This window comes from Xyrauchen texanus, chromosome 11 (assembly GCF_025860055.1).
Source record: "Xyrauchen texanus isolate HMW12.3.18 chromosome 11, RBS_HiC_50CHRs, whole genome shotgun sequence".
In the NCBI taxonomy this organism is placed as follows: Eukaryota; Metazoa; Chordata; class Actinopteri; order Cypriniformes; family Catostomidae; genus Xyrauchen; species Xyrauchen texanus.
Genome location: NC_068286.1, coordinates 5597836 through 5618120, shown reverse-complemented (window position 1 = coordinate 5618120; position 20285 = coordinate 5597836). Strand labels below are relative to the sequence as shown.

Below are 20285 nucleotides of genomic sequence, written 5' to 3'. Positions count from 1 at the left end.
ATCCCCTTCCGAACCCGTGACCTGGGCCTCCCGTCCAACAGGAGGCGCTCTGACAATCTTAGCGATGAGGCGATGAGCGGCCTCTCTCCCCAACGATACATGCCCTATTCAAATTTCAGACGTTGCGACAACCAATCTCTCTCAAGCCCTCGCTCTGGGAGTCCAAGATCTATGAACGTATCACCCCAAAGGCGAGCGGAATCCCGTAGTTCATCCCATCGCCGAGGTTCCACCAGGCATGGTCACCGAACGTCTTCCTCCAAACAGGCCTCTGGGAAATGTACACCTTCACGAAGACGAGATTCTGTCGTCTCCCGCACCACCTCACCTTCGAGAAGCTCTGGGACAAACAAATATGCTGATTCGTTTAGCCCCTCCCACAAAATAAGCCCCTCCCAGAGATCCTACAGGCATAGTTTAGATTCCAAAAAGTTGTATAAGAACCTCAAATCGATTGCCAGTTCGGCCGAGTCAGATGCTTCAGAGGACCGGCATGGCTGGTCAAATCGGTTGAATTCGGAAGTGGAAACAGATGGTGATTATAACGAATGCAACCATAGTAGTCGCAACAGTGTTCGCAACAGCCGAAAAAGTGGCCCCAATACTGGCTGTAACAGTCGGGATTTCTCTCCAAACGGAGGCTACTATGATGACAACCACGTCTCGCATAAAACAAGTCACGTCAGTCGGAATAGTGGTCGAAATAGTCGCAACAGTAGAAATGGTGGTTGTAACACTGGCTATAACAGCCCTGGTGCCTCGACCCCTTATCGAGATTGTAATAACCATGGTCATAGCACCCCTAAAATACACTCGAATCATAAATCTGACAGGGATGCAGCATTCTCAGACACCTCAGACAAACAATCCGGATCTGATTGCTGTCAATCACAAAGCTTCACCCACTCCCCTCTAAGCCCCGCCTCTCCTACATCAACACCTAACATCAACCAAAAAAGGCGGAGTCATAAGCAGTTAGATCCCATTGATTTCGCCAACTCCAGAGCCTTAATTGCTGAGACGAAGAAGTCCGTTCCTGATAGGAGCAGAAGCAACATCAGGCGGGGCTTGGAGGCAATAATTCTGTCAGAGAACCCCAGATCTGAGAGCCAACCCGCAGTGCCAGAGATGACCATAGAGGACTACGTGATAATAGCGGATATTCCTCGGCCTAAACTGTATCCTGAGGAAGAAGAAGCAATAGTAGTGAGAAGGAGACCGCAGAGCCAAAGCCCACGCCGTGACAATCAGCACAGGTTAGAAGGAAGCCCCCAAAACTGGCTATCGTGTGTGGTTTGACTACTCTGAATTTGACTAATTGTACTGTATCTTTAAACAACTTCTGATTGTTACATCAAAGCCAGCGTGTGATGTCATAAAGACACTGATTATAGTGATATCTAATGTTCTTTTGAACTGATTCGTTTAAATGACTCGATCAAACTGATTCTCAAATCTTTGGTAGAGCACCCAACTGTAAGGGATGGGTTAAGAAGTATCATTCGACGCATGCGCACTACGACGGCTTTGTGATACTCTTTAGTACATTCAGTAGCAGGCGGTATTTGCTTAGGACTGTCCGCGTGTCTAAAAAGTTTCAACGTAGAGACGTTTCAGCATGCGGAAACCCAAAGTATACTATGGCCTTTAGGGTTGACTTTGTGTATGAGTAAAACTGTGAGATGGGAAAATTGTTAGCAAAATGGGAATAGTTAGCCTATTAATAGTTAACGTTGTTAGTATTTGCAATATAGCAACACTTACCATAATGTTTACAATGATGTGTAATGTTGGAACAATAAATATTTACATATATAACCTAATAGTAAAAACATACTGTGTAAAATGTTGCGCAGGGACATCTTTGTAAGGGAAGTTATAATTTCGATCGGCTCTCAAGTGGAAGCAGACCTGTTCTGGGAGAATAAGGGGGGCATTTAGACTTAACATGTTCTAGCGCTAAAATAAAATAGTAGCAGCGCAACAAAATGCAGAACGCGGGTGTCTCGACACATTCTTTTAAACTTGATACGGCGTCTAATAAACATGATGCTCCTGCTCGAAACCCTAAAAGAAAAACAGCAAGACATGGTGCAATGGTCAAAGACCATTGGCCTAAACCGCCCAGTTTAGCACATGAAAACAAATTAAAAATATATATATTTTATTGATGCAAAAAACAGGTTTGGTGCGAATAGCCCCTAAGAAATCCAACGACAGTTGTTTTTTAAAAATGGTTTGGCTTTGGGGTCTGGGTCGCTCAGCGAGTATTGACGCTGACTACCAACCCTGGAGTCGCGAGTTCGAATACAGGGTGGCTGAGTGACTCCAAGCCAGGTCGCCTAAGCAACCAAATTGGCCCGGTTACTAGGGTGGGTAGAGTCTCATGGGGTAACCTCGTCGTGGTCGCTATAATGTGGTTCTCGCTCTCGGTGGGGCACGTGGTGAGTTGTGTGTGGATTCCACAGAGATAGCGTGAAGCCTCCACTTGCGCTATGTCTCCGCGGTAACGCGCTTATTAACAAGTCATGTGATAAGATGCGCGGATTGACGGTCTCAGACGCGGAGGCAACCGAGATTCATCCTCCGCCACCCGGATTGAGGCAAGTCACTTAATGTGCATTGGGAATTGCGCGTTCCAATTTGGGGAGAAAATCAAAACAATTTAAAATGGTTTGTCCTTAAAATCAAACATTAAAATGAATCAGAACAGACTTGCCAACAGACCCAACCATTATTGTGTTGTGATCGACCAGTTGAGAACCACTGCTCTACAGTCACTCCTGGCACCTTGCTTTATTTATCAGTACCATGTCAGTGATGTTTGCTTTATTCTTTTGTTAAAGCTACAGGGATGAGAGACATGGCTATGAGCGTGAGGTTTCAGAGGAGCGAGTCAGAGGGAGAGAAAGAGAGCGAGGAAGAGACCGCAGAGAGAAAGAACGCAGACGTCTAGATAAAGAGATGGGAGGGCCATCAATAACCAGCAGCACTGCATCGGGCCATATACAGGTGCCTCAGTTTACAAAGTTTGACACTTCCTTCACACAATGTCACAAACAGGGCCATTTCTGACCATTTTGGTAACTAAGGCGAGATTCCTATTGGCGCAACCCCCCACCAATACTCGCTATATACAGAGACTATTTAGCAGAGACGGAGAAGTTCTATGTAAATTAATGGGAGTGATTGCAACGGCAAACAGCCAACGGATGTTGAAAAGCAAGTCCCTCCTCACAGCAGGTAGAAGAGCCAATCAGCTTTTAAATAGAGAGTTCGTCTGTCAATCAACTAAAGAATTTAGATGCATTTTTAGCATGATCCGAGCAAATAACCACAATTTATGACACCATTGTAGACAGATTTACTGCTGATTTGAAACATGTTCTTTGATCGTAATCTTGACCAACCGTCTTGGAGATTTCGGTCTTTCCCTATTCGAGTACTGTAGATAGGAGCTGCACTTTCGTGCCGCTTGTTTACATAGAAAAATATCTGCCCAGACTGCCCGGGAGCGTTCCAAAGACGGCCTCCGTGTGGACTGACTTCCCAAGAAAAAGAGATTTTTCAAATACCTCTATATTTCTCTTTATTTACTTTCTTCTTTTTTATGAAATTGTACCCCCTTTTCATGAAGGGCCTTTGCACCTCCTCATTTCCCTAATTCATCTGTGCACATAAATGGCCTTGGTCACCAATGATTAGCTATTACTCATTTTTCCATGTTTTAGAGAATATTCGACTACAAAAAGTACTCGAAATGCCCATCTCTAGATATATATTAGTAATGGTAATCTGATTACAAGGATTTTTGTACTAAAAAGTATTTTAGGGTTCCAACTCTTTTCAAGGCCCAATTTTCCAGGGAATATCCAGGACATTTTATGCGCCCAACAGGCAACCACAGTCCGTACCCGTGACCTCGGCCTCCCGTCCAACAAGCAAATACACATAAACGGTCCTGATGTATATTGTGGTTATTGGATTTTTTTTCTTCTGAATTCTGTATTTGACAGTTTAATAAATATGTATTATAAAAATGTTGCCTAATAAAATTAACTCATTAAAACTTTAATAAACTGAAAACAAAATTTTAATGTAATTAATTGCGCATTCAACTGTTTCTTTCCATGCATGTTATTTTTCCCGGAACGTGTGGAAACCCTGTAATTAGACTACAGTAGTTAATTACTTTGTAATTAGGTTACACACAACACTGGTAACCACCTGGCAACCACCCAGAACACCTTAGCAACCACCTTGCAATACCCTAGAAACCACTCAAACACCTTAGCAACAGCATAGCAACATCATTACAACCCTTCCCTAGCATTTGTGGCAATGCCTTTTGAATGTGCAAAGCAAATCTATTATATTTATTACTACTGCATGTAGATGATATCTTACTGAGCTAGCAACTTTCTCCACATTTTCTCAGGGTTCCAGTAACTTCCATGAAGAGAATAGTAGGACTAGAAATGGAGGACACAGAAGTTCAGCACAGACCACACAGATGCAGGTATAAACTAAACTATATTTTACTGAACTCACAATACAAACACTTTGTGTCTCCATCCACTGAACGGATGAAAATGCACTTTTGAGCTTGTAGATAGACACTTTTTATCTCGTGCTAGATAGGTCAAGGGTGTAGATTTGGCTTGAGCATTGGTTATATTGGCTTATACGTACCATTGATAATGGTATAAATAATGGGGGGGGTCCTCTCCCCCATTCCCGCGGAATCTACGCCCCTGAGGTTAGTATTCAAAGCCTAAAATACGCTGATTAAAGCTACAGTTCATGACAGTGTTAATAACACAAACAGCCAAACTTCTCGGAAGCGTACAGCCACATGATCGACTGAAAGTGTCGCTTTTCTGCTCAAAGATGGTATCCACGGTTTTTGTAGAGAAAATTGTGCAATTATAACCTAGCCGTTTCTTCCCTCTTTCATGCAAACAACCGGATGCCCATGTCGGTAAGTTGTCGAAATGTCCGTTTGTGCGAGTGGTTGGTTAAATACTTGCGTAACTAGTGAAGCGCTCGTGCTGACAGCGCGCGCGCGGGGTGCGAGTTCTGCTGTGGAATGTGAATGGAATGTCTCGCGCTCTGGATTACGGCGTTCTAGAACGTCAGATGAAGAACACGTCATGTACTGCTGCATGGAATGATTCATACTGATATCAAGTTGACTCTATCCTGGGTTAAATTTTTAATGCAACTGATTCGGTTTCCTTACAGCGTGACCCTCTGACCTATCAAAAGGGATGGCTGTGTATGCTGGATGAAGATGAAGAGGTAATGAGTTTCAGTTATTATTATTATTAATAATAATAATTTTCATGACTTTTAAGAAATATTTACTTCTAAAGACTATCTGAATAGGAATTTAATATTGTGCTCAATTTCTAATGGAAAGCTATAAGAAAGTATCTTTCACGTAATAGTGTAATAGCCTAAAGTTTTACAAAGAAATGCAAGATATTTATGTGCATGTATCTTTGCACTATTTGTGTGAATGCATAACAGAGAACTATATGTTCCTCATTGCGTGTGTGTGTGTGTGTGTGTGTGTGTGTGTGTGTGTGTGTGTGTGTGTGTGTGTAGTGGAGGAAGTATTGGTTTGTGATCGCTGACTCAGGACTGAGATACTATAGAGACTCTGAGGCTGAAGAGGTGAGCTTAAAGATATATTCCACCCATAAATGATCATTCTCTCATCATTTTGTCACCCTCAAACTCGTATGCCTTTCTTTCTTGTGGTACACGAATTATATTGACTAAGGACTTTAATTGTGGTCTTTATTGTTTCTCACCCAAAGCTATCGTATCGCTTCAGAAGACATGGATTAAACCACTCAACTTTATCTGGGTGATACATTTTATGAGTAATCTTCGATATTCAGCCTATGTTCTACATCTTGACAATCAAATGTGTGTCGGTAAAAATGCAAACAGTTCGGAAGAGTTACACACACACAACTAGCTAACTGAAATGAACCTTTCAATTAGCAGCCAGAGTGTATACGCATCTGTTTAGCTCTCTTCGGTCTCAGCTGTTTCCAGCATCCCTCCACCTCCCGAACTCCACCTTTGCCCTTGGCATCTTTCCCCACGTAATCATCTCCTATTTACAGTCCCGTAGGGAACTTCAGAGCTCGAGTTGCAGCTGCTTTCTCGAGCCCCTCCAATGTGGATAGCAAGCCAAACAAGTTTAACCTTAATAGCTTAAAATGATGTGGGCAAACAAACTTGTGAATTTACAGTATGTCATCAAATCAGCCAATCAGGAAGCATTAGTTGGTTAGCAGCTATACCTAGCCCTACTATCATGTAAACCAGTAATAAGGCTAGATAGCCGCTAGCTAGCTATACGGCTCATATGTGTACCGAAAGAGACATCGCCGACAATGCAATACGGCTATCGACTGAACAAAACGCTGACATCAACACCATTGTTGTTTATGTACTATTAAGTTAAATGTGTTTTCATGATCAATAGCACGTCCGCTAATTTTTGGACACTGGAGAGAAAGACTTTCAGTGGATGTAAAGAGTTTTAGGCCAAGGCAAATGTCCGTTGAACACGATGACACACTTTATAGGATTAAATCCTAAATGGAGAAAACTTCTTGATCTTTGCCATATCACCCAGTCCTATATAGGTTGTCTTTACGTCCTTTTTGGAGCTTAAAATTGTGCACCCCATTGACTTGCATTATATGGATAAAAACACTTCATACATCCTTTCAAAATATCGTTATTTGTGTTCTGCTGAAGAAAGAAAGTCATTCGAGTTTGAGATGTTGTAAGGGTGACTGACTGACAACAGATCACTTTTGGGTGAACTGTCCCTTTAACATAACAATAATCAAAACACACACACGATTACATTATTAGCTAAGGTCTTATCATACACCGATCAGCCACAACATTAAAACCACCTGCCTAGTATCGTGTAGGTCCTCGTGCCACCAAAACAGCTCTGACCCGTCGAGGCATGGACTCCACAAGACCTCTGAAGGTGTCCTGTGGGATCTGGCACCAAGATGTTAACAGCAGATCCTTGAAGTCCTGTAAGTTGCGAGGTGGGGCCTCCATCGATCAGACATGTTGGTCCAGCACATCCCATAGATGCTCAATCGGATTGAGATCTGGGGAATTTGGAGGCCAAGTCAACACCTTGAACTCTTTGTCATGCTCCTCAAACAGTTCCTGAACCATTTTTGCAGAGTGGCAGGGCACATTATCCTGCTGAAAGAGGGCACTGCCATCAGGGAATACCATTGCCATGAAGGGGTGTACGTGGTCTTCAACGATCTTTAGGTAGGTGGTACGTGTCAAAGTAACGTCCACATGAATGCCAGGACTGGAGGTTTCCCAGAAGAACATTGCCCAGAGCATCACACGGCCTCCGCCGGCCTGCCTTCTTCCCATAGTGCATCCTGCTGCCATCTCTTCCCCAGGTAAACAACGCACACGCACCCGGCCGTCCACATGATCTAAAAGAAAACGTGATTCATCAGATCAGGCCACCTTCTTCCATTGCTCCATAGTCCAGTTCTGATGCTCACGTGCCCATTATATGCACTTTCGGCTGTGGACAGGGGTCAGCATGGGCACTCTGACTGGTCTGCAGCTCCGCAGTCCCGTACGCAGCAAGCTGTGATGCTGTGTGTGTTCTGACACATTTCTGTCATGTATTAGTGCAACAGAAGCTCTTCTGTGAGATCGGACCAGACCGGCTAGCCTTCGCTCCCCACATGCATCAATGAGCCTTGGGCGAACATGACCTGACGGCGGTTCACCAGTTGTCCTTCCTTGAACCACTTTTGGTAGGTACTAATCACTGCATACTGGGAACACCCCACAAGACCTGCTGTTTTGGAGATGCTCTGACCCAGTCATCTAGACATCACAATTACACCCTTGTCAAAGTCACTCAGATCCTCCAAATTCAAGAACTGACGGTTCACTTGCTGCCTAATATATCCAACCCCTTGACAGCTGCCATTGTAACAATATAATCAGTGTTATTCACTTCAGCTGTCAGTGGTTTTAACGTTGTGGCTGATCAGTGTAATATTATTACTTTTCTACATCTTTACACATTTTAGATTCTATTTTATGGTTATATGGAAAAAAACGTAATCTTTTTTTTTGTGCCTCGATAGAGTGATGAGGCAGGTGGTGAGATTTATTTACATCACTGTCTGAGAGTGGAGGAATTTGATGCCGACAAGAACTATGGACTTCAACTGCACGTAAGAGGAAGCCAAAAACAAAAACAAAACTGAAGCCTCTGTGACTGATCTGAATAAAATGGATCTGTTGTGTTTACAGATGCGTGATGGACTGGTGACTCTGTCCGCCATGACCTCCAGAATCAGGAGGAACTGGATCGACATCCTGAGTAGAAGAATTTCCTTCAGGAATTCAGCTGAAAGCGTCCAGTATGATAGCACTTGATTTAAAAACAGAGTGTCTGTTTGCACCCCAGTGTAAATAGCATCTGCCACACAGTGCAGCTATTTGCACCCCAGTTGGCCCACCTTTTGTCCCATTCTTTTTCCCATCCGATTTCCTGTTTCCACTCTTAATATTTCCTTTAATTCTACTTAAAATAATAGAAATGTTGATTTGGTCACAGTGAATGTCGGGGAGTGCAGAGAAGGGTTTGATCCAGAGGCGCGATTTTTTGTGTGTAATGTTTTGCTTAAACTTGCACTTATTCTATCTTTAATATTTTGTTACTTAATGCAGACATTTTTAATTGTTTTTGGGGCCATTGTATATTAAATGACTTAAAGGGGTAGTTCACCCAAAAATGAAAATTCTCTCATCATTTACTCACCCTCGTGCCATCCCAGATGTGTGACTTTTTCTTCTGTAGAACACAAATTAAGATTTTTAGAAGAATATTTCAGCTCTGTTGGTCCATACAATGCAAGTGAATGGTGACCAGAACTTTGAAGATCCAAAAACCACAGAAAGGTAGCCTAAAAATAATCAATACTCCAGTGGTTTAATCCATGTCTTCGAAGTGATATGATAGATGTGGATGAGAAATGGATCAATATTTAAATCCTATTTCACTATTAATCTCCACTTTCAAACAGCCCTCCTGAGTGCTCTTCTCTCCTAAATGTTCTTTCTTTTTTGGCGATTCACATTCTTCATGCATATCGCCACCTACTGGGCAGGAAGGAGAATTTATAGTAAAAAAGGTCTTAAATATGGATCTGTTTCTCACCGATACTTATCATAGCACTTCAGAAGACATGGATTAAACCACTGGAGTCGTATTGGTTACTTGTATGCAGCCTTTATGTGGTTTTTGGAGCTTCAACGTTTCAGTCACCATTCACTTGCATTGTTTGGACCTACAGAGCTGAGATATTCTTCTAAAAATCTTCATTTGTGTTCTGCTGACAAAACTAAGTCGTGCACATCTGGGATGGCATGAGGGCGAGTAAATGATGAGAGAACTTACATTTTTTGGTGAACAGTTACTTTTAATAAAAATGTTTATCTTCGTTAAGATCTTCTGAAAGGGATAAACAACATATGCACAAATATGTTCGGTTTTCTAAATGAATGATGCTCAATATTGTCATGTTTGACTCAGGTTCCTCTTATCTTGGAATCAGGAAGTTGATTTGTCCTTCTGTTTTCAGACACCCAGACAATGGTGATATCAGTGATAGAGAGAACTCAAATGCACCATCTCGAACCTCCTCATCACCCCCACATCAGCATGACCCGGGGTATGATGTCACTCGTCAATGTCACGTTGAACCAGAAATGACGTCCACACCGTTAACTAATCGAAGGGAGGCGGGTGAGGGCCGTGACAGAGAACACGAGAGACGCCTGGAGGACCGGACCAAGTGGTTACAGGAGGGAGTGTCAGACAAAGAGGGGGAGGACCCCTGGGATAAGGTGGAGTTAAAGAAAGGTGCTGTAAGTTCAGTCGTTCTGACCCGGCCAGAGGTTCCTGAAGCTCCAATAGGGCCGGACATCGAGAGGAAGTGGGTGGACTTTGAGCAGCTACCATTTGGAGAGCTGAGGTCGCTGTCGCGGGTTGGATCCCAGAATCCACAAGCGACCAATGAGCTGCTTCAACGAGAGGTGACCGACTTGATATGTATCAATACCCAGCCCGTTATACTTTTAAACTATTTAATATTCCTATGAGGCAATTGACCCTTCACTTAGCCCCGCCCCCCTTGGTTACAGTCGCTCTCTCTCTCTCTCTCTCTCAGAATTCCCGATAGGAATGAATGGGAGATTTCCGTGAAGACACGGTTTTTGGCTAAATATTCTCATTAACGGAATGATATTATTATTATGTGGGCTGGAAGGAAGAGTGGCATTGCAGGGCATATTTATTGGATGTTTTTTGTTAAAGAAATTGCTAAATTACACAGTAATTTTACTGAAAACTGCGCAGACCTGCAGAACTCATAAAACACTCACTTTGATGCTGTGAACTCTTTATTTATTATCACCTTTAATAAGACCTGAATCAATACGTAAATGAATTAATGTTAGGTTGTTAACTTTCATTTACCTTTGAGGATTTGTAGGTTTCCTCATTTGGGAAGGAGGAATGACACACTTTAATCCATAGCATGCTCTTCTCTACATTTATATAAAGTTTTCTTTTTTTTAAAGAACAAAAAACACTGCGCGTATCCTCGTTTCATGACCCAGCAACAATGTTTTACATTTTTTGGGGATTATTTCGATGAAAACCCGCTTTTATGGCGGGGCGTAGAGAAGGGTCAGTTGGAGAACCCTTTAAATATCATAGTATGTGTATGTTGTGGTATTATGGTTTATGTTCCTTTGCTGTCATAGGATCTTATTAACCCTTGTGCGACCTTCGGGACATTTTTGTCTTTTTAATTTTAGTTTTTTCAATCATTTTGGCTGTTAATGCAAACGGCATACATTTTGCCAAAGGTGTGTATTTTTGGGGGAATTTTGATATGTCAACCTCAGTTCTTATAAAACATCTATAATACACTGTGTACACAAAATAGTTACACTCAGGACCCTCAGGACAAAAATGTCCCTGTTGAAACACATTAAATATGCAATAGTTGATCCTGGTGCCACTAAAGCATAACATTGTGAATTATATGATATTGTGCTTTTATTCAGGAGCCCTGACTTCAAAAGTTACATTTTTATATATTTTTCACCAGATGGCGCCATTTCTCTCATGTTTAGCCTGTGGAGCAAATACATACTTTTCCCTATTTTCTGTTTGCTGTATTATAGACACCTGCAGTCCAACTGAATAAATGATGCAGCTAAAAGTGTGTGTGTGTGTGTGTGTGTGTGTGTGTGTGTGTGTGTGTGTGTGTGTGTGTGTGTGTGTGTGAGCGTGTATTTATCACTTTGTGGGGACCAAATGTCCCCATAAGGACAGTAAAACCCGAAATGTTTGACCTTGTGGGGACATTTTGTCGGTCCCCATGAGGAAAACAGCTTATAAATCATACTAAATTATGTTTTTTGAAAATGTAAAAATGCAGAAAGTTTTCTGTGAGGGTTAGGTTTAGGGTAGGGTTAGGTTTAGGGTAGGGTTAGGTTTAGGGGATAGAATATAAAGTTTGTACAGTATAAAAACCATTATGTCTATGGAAAGTCCCCATAAAACATGGAAACACTACATTTATGTGTGTGTGTGTGTGTGTGTGTGTGTGTGTGTGTGTGTGTGTGTGGTGTGTGTGTGTGTGTGTGTGTGTGTGTGTGTGTGTGTGTGTGTGTGTGTGTGTAAAACAACAGTGGCATTATGTAAACAAACTGGCATTTAAAGGGTTAAATCCTGAAAATGAATGAATATTTGGTAGTTATGATCAGGACTGAAGTTGGTTAAAAAAATTAACTAATTGAAAGTGGAAAATAATATTAATATATAATATTTTTATGGTAGTTTTTTGACGTGACATTTTTGTCTTCAAAGGACCTCTGAGTAACTTTTTTAAATTGACGCACAAGGGTTAAGTTTCTATGATGTAATTAAAAATTTACGTTTATATAATGCCAAAGGACAACGTTTTAACTTCTATGTTGTCATATGAAACCTCTGATGCCACTGAAGTTTTGAGTCCTTATGGTGTCATACAGTAAGCTTTGTAAGTTCTGTGATGCTATAGATGAACCTTTGTAAGTTCTGTGGGTTTTAAGAAAACATCACTCAAAAAAAAAATGTGCAAATTTTTAAGATTTACACATTTCAATAAAAATAAAAGAAATCCATCATATTCAATTGTAGAATTTGTTTTAACAAAATTAAACAAATTTTGGTTTGTTTGTTATTTTGAGTGAGGAGGACGGCTTAAATTTTCCCTTGTGATCAGATGATCTCTTATTCCTCACATCTCTATGTTGCCTTCACTTGTCTTTAAAAGCAACACGTGTTTCAGGTTCTGTCTCTGAGGCAGCAGATCGAGACTCTTCGCCAGGGTCGTGTGTCGGCTGGTGTCCCGGGTCTCTGTGGTCCTGACGCGCCCTGCACTGTTAGACTGGAGCAGATGGAGCGAGAGCACAGAGAGAGACTGCAGGAGATACACAATGAGCACGAGAGAGAACGCAGAGAGATGGAGAGAGACAAACAGAGACTGCTGCAGGAGGAGGCACAGAGTACTGTTCAAGGTCAATATGAAACACTGAGTGCACACCTACATCTCTGAGATGTCTGTTTAAGATCTTTTGTAAAGCAAATCACACAATCAAAATGACATCTGCTAATCATCTTATAAAGAAAAAAAATCAAAAGAAAGTCCTATTTTAGGACCATTACCGTTTTTTTGTTTGTAATTTGCTTTATTCTCAATGGTGTTTTTTATTTTTTATTATTATTATTTAAATCTGAATAAATTAGAGGCAGTTCAACTACTACTGTGATGTATAAATGCTTTACAATAATATAAAAATCATCTTCCCTCTTTTCTTTCAGCTGTGGAGGCTCTGAGGAAAGCTCATCGGGAGGAGATGGAGAGACTAAAGGGACATGGAGAAGAACAAACAGACCCCTCCATCAGACAACAACTGTACGTTTATACATTTTACCAGATCACACTCAATTTTTCATTTTATTTTGAGCTTTTTTCTGCTTTTATTGAGAGAAGAGGGTGGACAGGACCTGATATGGATCAGGAAATCAGCAGCGCAAAACACACGACTAGTGTAGCCCGATTCCCGAACGATTGACTCTAATGATTCGGTTCTTTTGAATCTAAAGCATGAAACACACAGCATGACTAGTGTAGTCCGATTCCCAAACAGTTGACTCTAATGATTCGGTTCTTTTGAATCTAAAGCACGAAACACACAGCATGACTAGTGTAGTCCGATTCCCAAACAATTGACTCTAATGATCCGGTTCTTTTGAATCTAAAGCACGAAACACACAGCATGACTAGTGTAGTCCGATTCCCAAACAATTGACTCTAATGATCCGGTTCTTTTGAATCTAAAGCACGAAACACACAGCATGACTAGTGTAGTCCGATTCCCAAACAATTGACTCTAATGATCCGGTTCTTTTTAATCTAAAGCACGAAACACACAGCATGACTAGTGTAGTCCGATTCCCAAACAGTTGACTCTAATGATCCGGTTCTTTTTAATCTAAAGCATGAAACACACAGCATGACTAGTGTAGTCCGATTCCCAAACAATTGACTCTAATGATTCGGTTCTTTTTAATCTAAAGCACGAAACACACAGCATGACTAGTGTAGTCCGATTCCCAAACAATTGACTCTAATGATTCGGTTCTTTTGAATCTAAAGCATGAAACACACAGCACGACTAGTGTAGTCCGATTCCCAAACAATTGACTCTAATGATTCGGTTCTTTTGAATCTAAAGCACGAAACACACAGCATGACTAGTGTAGTCCGATTCCCAAACAAATGACTCTAATGATTCGGTTCTTTTGAATCTAAAGCACGAAACACACAGCATGACTAGTGTAGTCCGATTCCCAAACAATTGACTCTAATGATTCGGTTCTTTTGAATCTAAAGCATGAAACACACAGCACGACTAGTGTAGTCCGATTCCCGAATGATTGACTCTTACGAGTCAGTTCTTTTGAATTATTATCAATTGGAATCATTATATCAGTTGTGGGTCGGCTGTGTCTCAGGTGGCAGAGCATGATGTCTACTAATCACTGGCACACATGACTCCACATGCCCAGTGTCTTGGGCAAGACACTGAACCCCAAGTTGCTCCCCATGGCAGGCTAGCACCTTGCATGGCATCGCTTTGAATACCGCTAAGGTTAAAAATGCGCTATATAAAATGCAGACCATTTACCATTTCGTTGATGGTTTATTCGTCAACTCTTATGTAGCCGGTTTGAAACAGACTTTAGTTCTTTAAACATCTAAACAATGTGTGCCAGGAAATGCCACAGTGAAACTGAATATAGTTCTCATGGGAGTATTGAATGTGTTAATGAATCGCTTAGTACGGTTCAGTATTGATCATCTGTCCCACCCCCTTCTCTCAGGACCAAGAAAAGTGGCAGATGCTTGATTGACAGTTTGTTATTCCACTGAGGGAATCAGTTGATGGCTTAATCAATTGATCAGTCAATCAGTTAGTCAACAAATGAATCAGTCATCAATCCATCTGCAGTTATTCAGTGAATCAATGCATGTCTTTGTGTTTCAGGAGCAAGTCTGTTTCTCTGCAGCGTGAGTTAGACAATCAGTCCGAGCGTTACTCACAACAGTGTGTGGAGCTCAACCGCATCCACACCAGCACTGAAGAGAGAGACGGAGCGATCCAACAGAAGGAGAGAGAGATGGAGCAGCTCCACAGGGAGAACCAGGTTAACCAGCATGCTGGGTTTCTTTCTAGCAACCTCCGCAGGCAGCATCCTGTTATTGTTCTTAGAAAAGTGTCTGTGTTGGTGAGAGTCTTATTCCCTGATCCAGGATCAGTTTCCCTCTGCCAGTCAGAATGAGTGCCATTATTATCACACTGTTGAGATATCAAGCCTTCATGTGTGGCTTTTGTTTGGATGTCAGAATATCGTTTCCTCTTCACGCAGGAACTACAGGTGTGTCTGACCGAGGAGATAAGTCTCATGCGGTCCTTCATCACAGGTCAAAGGTCAGGAGTTGTGCCCCTAGGTGGCTACCAAATGAGCACTTCAGAATTAGAGGTGAGACACTGACCTTTGACCCATAGATTAATTGAAAACACCCACTGCCACGTAAAGATCAGTCACGTATATGTGGATATACAGTATGTGATGCATTTCATTACAATATAAGTATATTCTTTAAAATTTGATTTAGAGGTACAGTATGTTAAATAAAGTAGGAGGAGGTTGTGGCTATGTTTGCAATGTATACTAGCACCTTCTGCATAGTGTATACTTGTATACAATACTGTATGCATTATGCAAAAAATGATGTTTCCAAAAATAATACGCATTTGTTGTCACATGACTTCATTAGCTACATAAGCTTTTTTTAATGAATGTGGGGCGAGTCGAATTTGTTTTTGTGGTAATCAATATTAAGCCACAAATGCTGGCGATCGAGCTTAACTTGTAGCGAACCCTGAAGAGCAGTGACGTCATCAGGGGGCGGGGCATCTCCTGTGATTGACCGGTGCTTCTGTGGCGGTTAAACGCTACCGCGGTGAGAGACGGAAAACTCTGGACGGAATATAACTTCTCCAGTAATTATTAGTAAATATTCAGAGTTTAGTTTTAGTTTTTTTTTTGCCAGAATTGCATTTTAAATAACCATGTGTTTCATAATATCTTAAATGAATAAATCCTTAACATTTAATTGTGTTCAGCTTACTGTAGGATAATGTATTGCATTTGTAAATGATTAATGGTGACGTCAGCGTGGGCCTATGATTGTGTTAGGAAGTGTACAATTAACCTGGACATGGACTTTAGATTTTAGTTTCAAACATATATTAATGTATAAGGGAAAATATAATTTATGTGCTGTAACCGGACATGATTTTCACCTCCAGTGTGACAAATCTATTTTTAAAAGGTCAGAAATATTCCCGAGTAGGATCTTATTTTATATGAGCTCATAAATAGTGCATGCATAGTAACTATTTAAAAGTAGACAAATGTTTACACAGCAAAACACTGTTGAAATGTCTTTTGGACTGCCCGTCTGCAGGTGTTTTTGCAAGTGAAGGAGGGCGAGGTGGAATATCTACACCAGGAAATCAGCTGTCTAAAGAAAGAGGTTCAAAGTCTTACTAAGGTACAAACTTGGTGGGCTCTTAGTCTTTAAGCATGTTCATCTGTTGCCTTGTTTTTATATATATATATATATATATATATATATATATATATATATATATATATATATATATACTATATCACACACACCTGGATCAGCCACAACATTAAAACCACCTGCCTAATATTGTGTAGGTTTTTGGCAGCATTCGGAGTAAATTCTAGAGACTGTTGTGTGTGAAAATCCCAGAACTACTCAAACCAGCCCGTCTGACACCAACAATCACCCATGCGATTATCTAATCAGCCAATCGTGTGGTAGCAGTGCATAAAATCATGCAGATACAGGTCAGGAGTTTCAGTTAATGTTCACATCAACCATCAGAATGGGGAAAAATTTGATAAATATATCACATGGCATGACTGACAGTGGCATGATTGTCGGTGTCAGATGGGCTGGTTTGAGTATTTCTGGGATTTTCACACACAACCGTCTCTAGAATTTACTCAGAATGGTGCCCAAAAACAAAAAACATCCAGTGAGCGGCAGTTCAGTGGATGGAAACGGCTTGTTGATGAGGTCAACAGAGAATGGCCAGACTGGTTTGAACTGATAAAGTCTACAGTAACTCGGATAACCACTCTGTACAATTGTGCTGAGAAGGATATTATTTCAATGCCATTCTGAGATGCAGGTTGGCGCAGTGTTCGTGGCACGAGGGGGACCTACACAATATTAGGCAGGTGGTTTTAATGTTGTGGCTGACCGGTGTATGCGAGGAAAACTAGCCTAGATCAAGGTTTGGCTGTCAATAATAGAAATATCGATTGTTTATAATAGTAAGATAGATATTACCAGGTGTTCTCTGTCTCTGTAGGAGAATGAGGCGTTGAGCGAGCGCTATAAGGAGGTGTATGTGGAGCTAAATGAACTAAAGGGCCGCAGTGAGCGAGAAATCAGTTCTCTTAAAAAACACCTCAATCTCACCAATTCTGCTCTGGAGGAGGAGCATCTCCTAGGCAACAGCACTGACCAATGAGAACGTGAAAAGGATTGCACTTGTGCACCATGAAGATGCATTGGTTTTTGCCCCTCACTAGGGTCTTGTTTACGAATTTGTTAGAAACATCAATGATGCTGAATTTGAATTTAATGACTGGAATATTTAAGTACAATAAAAACTCTTTCCTGTGTTTGGAGTTGCGTTTGTGGGCTGTAAAAGTATTTTGTACATCATAACAAGTGTGTGAATCAGAATGTAATGTGAAATTACTATAACACACATGTAACATATAAACTGATACACTAATTAACATTGAGACCATTTATTGAATAGAAGAGAGGCTAGTAATGTGATGGTAGTCTCAAACAATATTCCCTCTGACAATAGTTCAAATGTAAAAAATAAACTCTGGGTAAGGTTTAGTGTAATGCAGAAATGTAAACACATGAGCTTGTTGATGGTCTTCATTATTGCATAAATGTTCTTGTCACGTGCACCAGTGCTGCAGCTCCTAGAAGATCACCAGACTGCTGGAGTGAACATGCACTGAAACAACATCAGCAACAACATAAGCATCGGCACACCACATGACTGGATAATAGATTTTCAAAATCATTTTACAGCAACTGCACTTAAAGGAATAGTTCACACAATTTATAGTAAAAAAGGACTTAAATATTGATCTGTTGATCACACACACTTATCATATCGCTTCTGAAGACATGGATTAAACCACTGGAGTCGTGGGGGTTACTTATATGCTGCCTTTATATGCTTTTGGAGCTTCAAAGTTTCAGTCACCATTCGCTTACATTATATGGACCTACAAATCTGAGATATTTTCCTAAAAATCTTAATTTGTGATCAGCAGAAGAAAGAAAGTCATACATAACTGGGATGGCATGAGAGGGGAGTAAATGATGACAGAATTTATATTTTTGGGTGAACTGTTCCTTTAATATAAAATACAATATAAAGCAAGGGGGGTCTATGAGGGGCACCCCAGAACATTCTGGGAACAAATATTGATAGTTGGGTGGGTTCTTCACGTACCTTCTCAGTCATCATCATCATCATCATCTGGAACGAAAATATCATTTTCCTCTAGCAGAACAGCGAATTTCATGCTGATCCAAGTCCCGACATACAGGAATGGCACCACCACCACAGTCATGCGGGTCAGCCCGAATGGAACCTGTACAAATATAATACAACATGGTCGGGTCTAATGGAGGGCTAAGTGGACATTGTCCTCCTAGATTTTTCATGTAACCCCCACCCCCCAAACCTGCTGACCACCCTAAAGATCAAAATACCACACACCCCACATCGCATCATATCACTGGCCCTGAAATACAATAACATGAAATCATACACAATGTAGTTTCTTTTTCCAGATGTAATTTAAATAATAAAAACTGAAAATTCTGATAATTTACTCATGCTCAAGAAGTCCCAGATGTGTATGACTTTCTTTCTTCTGCTGAACACAAACGGACGATTTTTAGAAGAATATTTCAGCTCTGCAGAAAAATGCAAATAGCCAAAAACAAAAGAAGAACTTAAGAACTCTCTTAGGAGACAACAGCACTTAGAAGGGCTGTTTGAAAGTGTAGATTTATAGTAAAAAAAAGGATCATATCTCTTCTGATGGCATGGATTTAACCACTGGAGTCATATGGATTACTTTCATGCTGCCTTTATGTGCTTTTTGGAGCTTCAAAGTTCTGGTCACCATTTACTCGCATTGAATGGACCAACAACGCTGTGATATTTTTCTAAAAATCTTAATTTGTGTTCACCAGAATACATCTGGAATGGCATGAGAGTGAGTAAATGAAAGAATTAAAATTTTTGTGAGTTTCATTTTTGCATTTTAAAATAATGCAGCTTGTGCCTGAATAATTGATTATTGGCTTTTATATATATATATATATATATATATATATATATATATATATATATATATAAAGCCGTAACATCACCGAAAACACGGTCGCTACACTGTCATTTTTATCTATGAATAATAATAATAGAAACAACAGTACACGAAGCATTTCCTTATTGTATCAAGTATGTTGATCCAACAATATGATTGGCTACCTTTCATGTCCGTCAAGCTATTCTTAATTCTCATTGGCTCGCAAGAACCCTGCTTCCTGCTTCCCTTCAAGGGCCAGCAATAAGCGGCAATGTTAAGAAGTGTAAACGCACCTTTTCGGGACTGGGAAGAATGGCTCCCGATGTGGATGACACGGCGGTTCGACTAAGAGTCGGCCCTGTCGAATTCACAGATTTCGGGCCAGCGTTGCGACTCAGTGTTGCTGTATTTCTAATGAAAAGAGCCCGAGAGATACGACCCACCAACGAAGCCATTATTCCTGTCTGTCTGGTTTAAACCCCGCCCCTTTTGAATTTATAATTAGGGCGCTGCTCCGCCCATTTGTTCACGGAACTCGGATTGTCGTGTTCACGATAGACATCATATAGATGTCTCTATATAATATATATGGTGTTCACTGCCTCATGAGAAAGCATCTTCATAACACAGATCATAATAACTCATAATGCGTATAATCTCAAAACATTACCTATTAAAATTATCTGAAAAAGAGACGAATCTGACACAAACACTTATGAGGGAGACACATTTTCAGACCTTATAAAGTAGATTTAACTTATTTTACAGCCACAGTATGATAAAGCCTTTTAAAAGACATAATTATAAAAAAAGAAAACTGTATTCTGAGAGTAATTCAATTAAACATTTTAAATCACTGTAGTATAGGTTCCTGACTTTATTTCAGATCTGCTGATACAAAACTGCTTATAATGGTCGTTTTTATTATTTTTACAATAAAATACAAGTTTTTGTACACACTGACTTCTAAGCACAAATGGTAAAATAATAATAATATAAAAAAATAATAGTAAAAAAGAGACATTTGATTGGATATTCAGAATACCATAGGGACGTCCCCGGCAGAACACCCACCCTCATTTTTTTGATTGACGGCTGTTTA

General features: G+C 40.6%; 3 protein-coding genes across 3 annotated transcripts in view; 2 read left to right on the top strand and 1 right to left on the bottom strand.

The window, feature by feature from the left end:
- The window catches only part of triobpa (TRIO and F-actin binding protein a), a 20947-nt gene extending 3550 nt beyond the window's left edge, over positions 1-17397 (top strand). Inside the window, exons 3-16 of the mRNA XM_052137077.1 lie at positions 1-1256; positions 2847-3012; positions 4439-4519; positions 5245-5301; positions 5611-5679; positions 8178-8267; positions 8347-8456; positions 9681-10134; positions 12444-12672; positions 12977-13070; positions 14707-14866; positions 15089-15202; positions 16194-16280; positions 17137-17397. The exon at positions 1-1256 is cut by the window's left edge and continues 170 nt beyond it. Coding sequence (XP_051993037.1) covers positions 1-1256; positions 2847-3012; positions 4439-4519; positions 5245-5301; positions 5611-5679; positions 8178-8267; positions 8347-8456; positions 9681-10134; positions 12444-12672; positions 12977-13070; positions 14707-14866; positions 15089-15202; positions 16194-16280; positions 17137-17298 — 3129 coding nt within the window. The 3' untranslated portion in view covers positions 17299-17397. The remainder of the gene's footprint in view (positions 1257-2846; positions 3013-4438; positions 4520-5244; positions 5302-5610; positions 5680-8177; positions 8268-8346; positions 8457-9680; positions 10135-12443; positions 12673-12976; positions 13071-14706; positions 14867-15088; positions 15203-16193; positions 16281-17136) is intronic.
- LOC127651300 (transportin-2) overlaps positions 2542-20285 on the top strand; it is a 76838-nt gene continuing 59094 nt past the window's right edge. Inside the window, exon 1 of the mRNA XM_052137080.1 lies at positions 2542-2553. The gene's annotated coding sequence lies outside the window, so the exon portion shown is untranslated. The remainder of the gene's footprint in view (positions 2554-20285) is intronic.
- smdt1b (single-pass membrane protein with aspartate-rich tail 1b) lies at positions 17557-19656 on the bottom strand. Its single transcript, XM_052137087.1, has 3 exons — positions 19477-19656; positions 18316-18457; positions 17557-17808 (listed from the first exon to the last, which is right to left on the bottom strand). The coding sequence occupies exons 1-2, from the start codon at positions 19636-19638 to the stop codon at positions 18320-18322; spliced, it is 300 nt and encodes a 99-aa protein (XP_051993047.1). The 5' UTR covers positions 19639-19656; the 3' UTR covers positions 17557-17808; positions 18316-18319.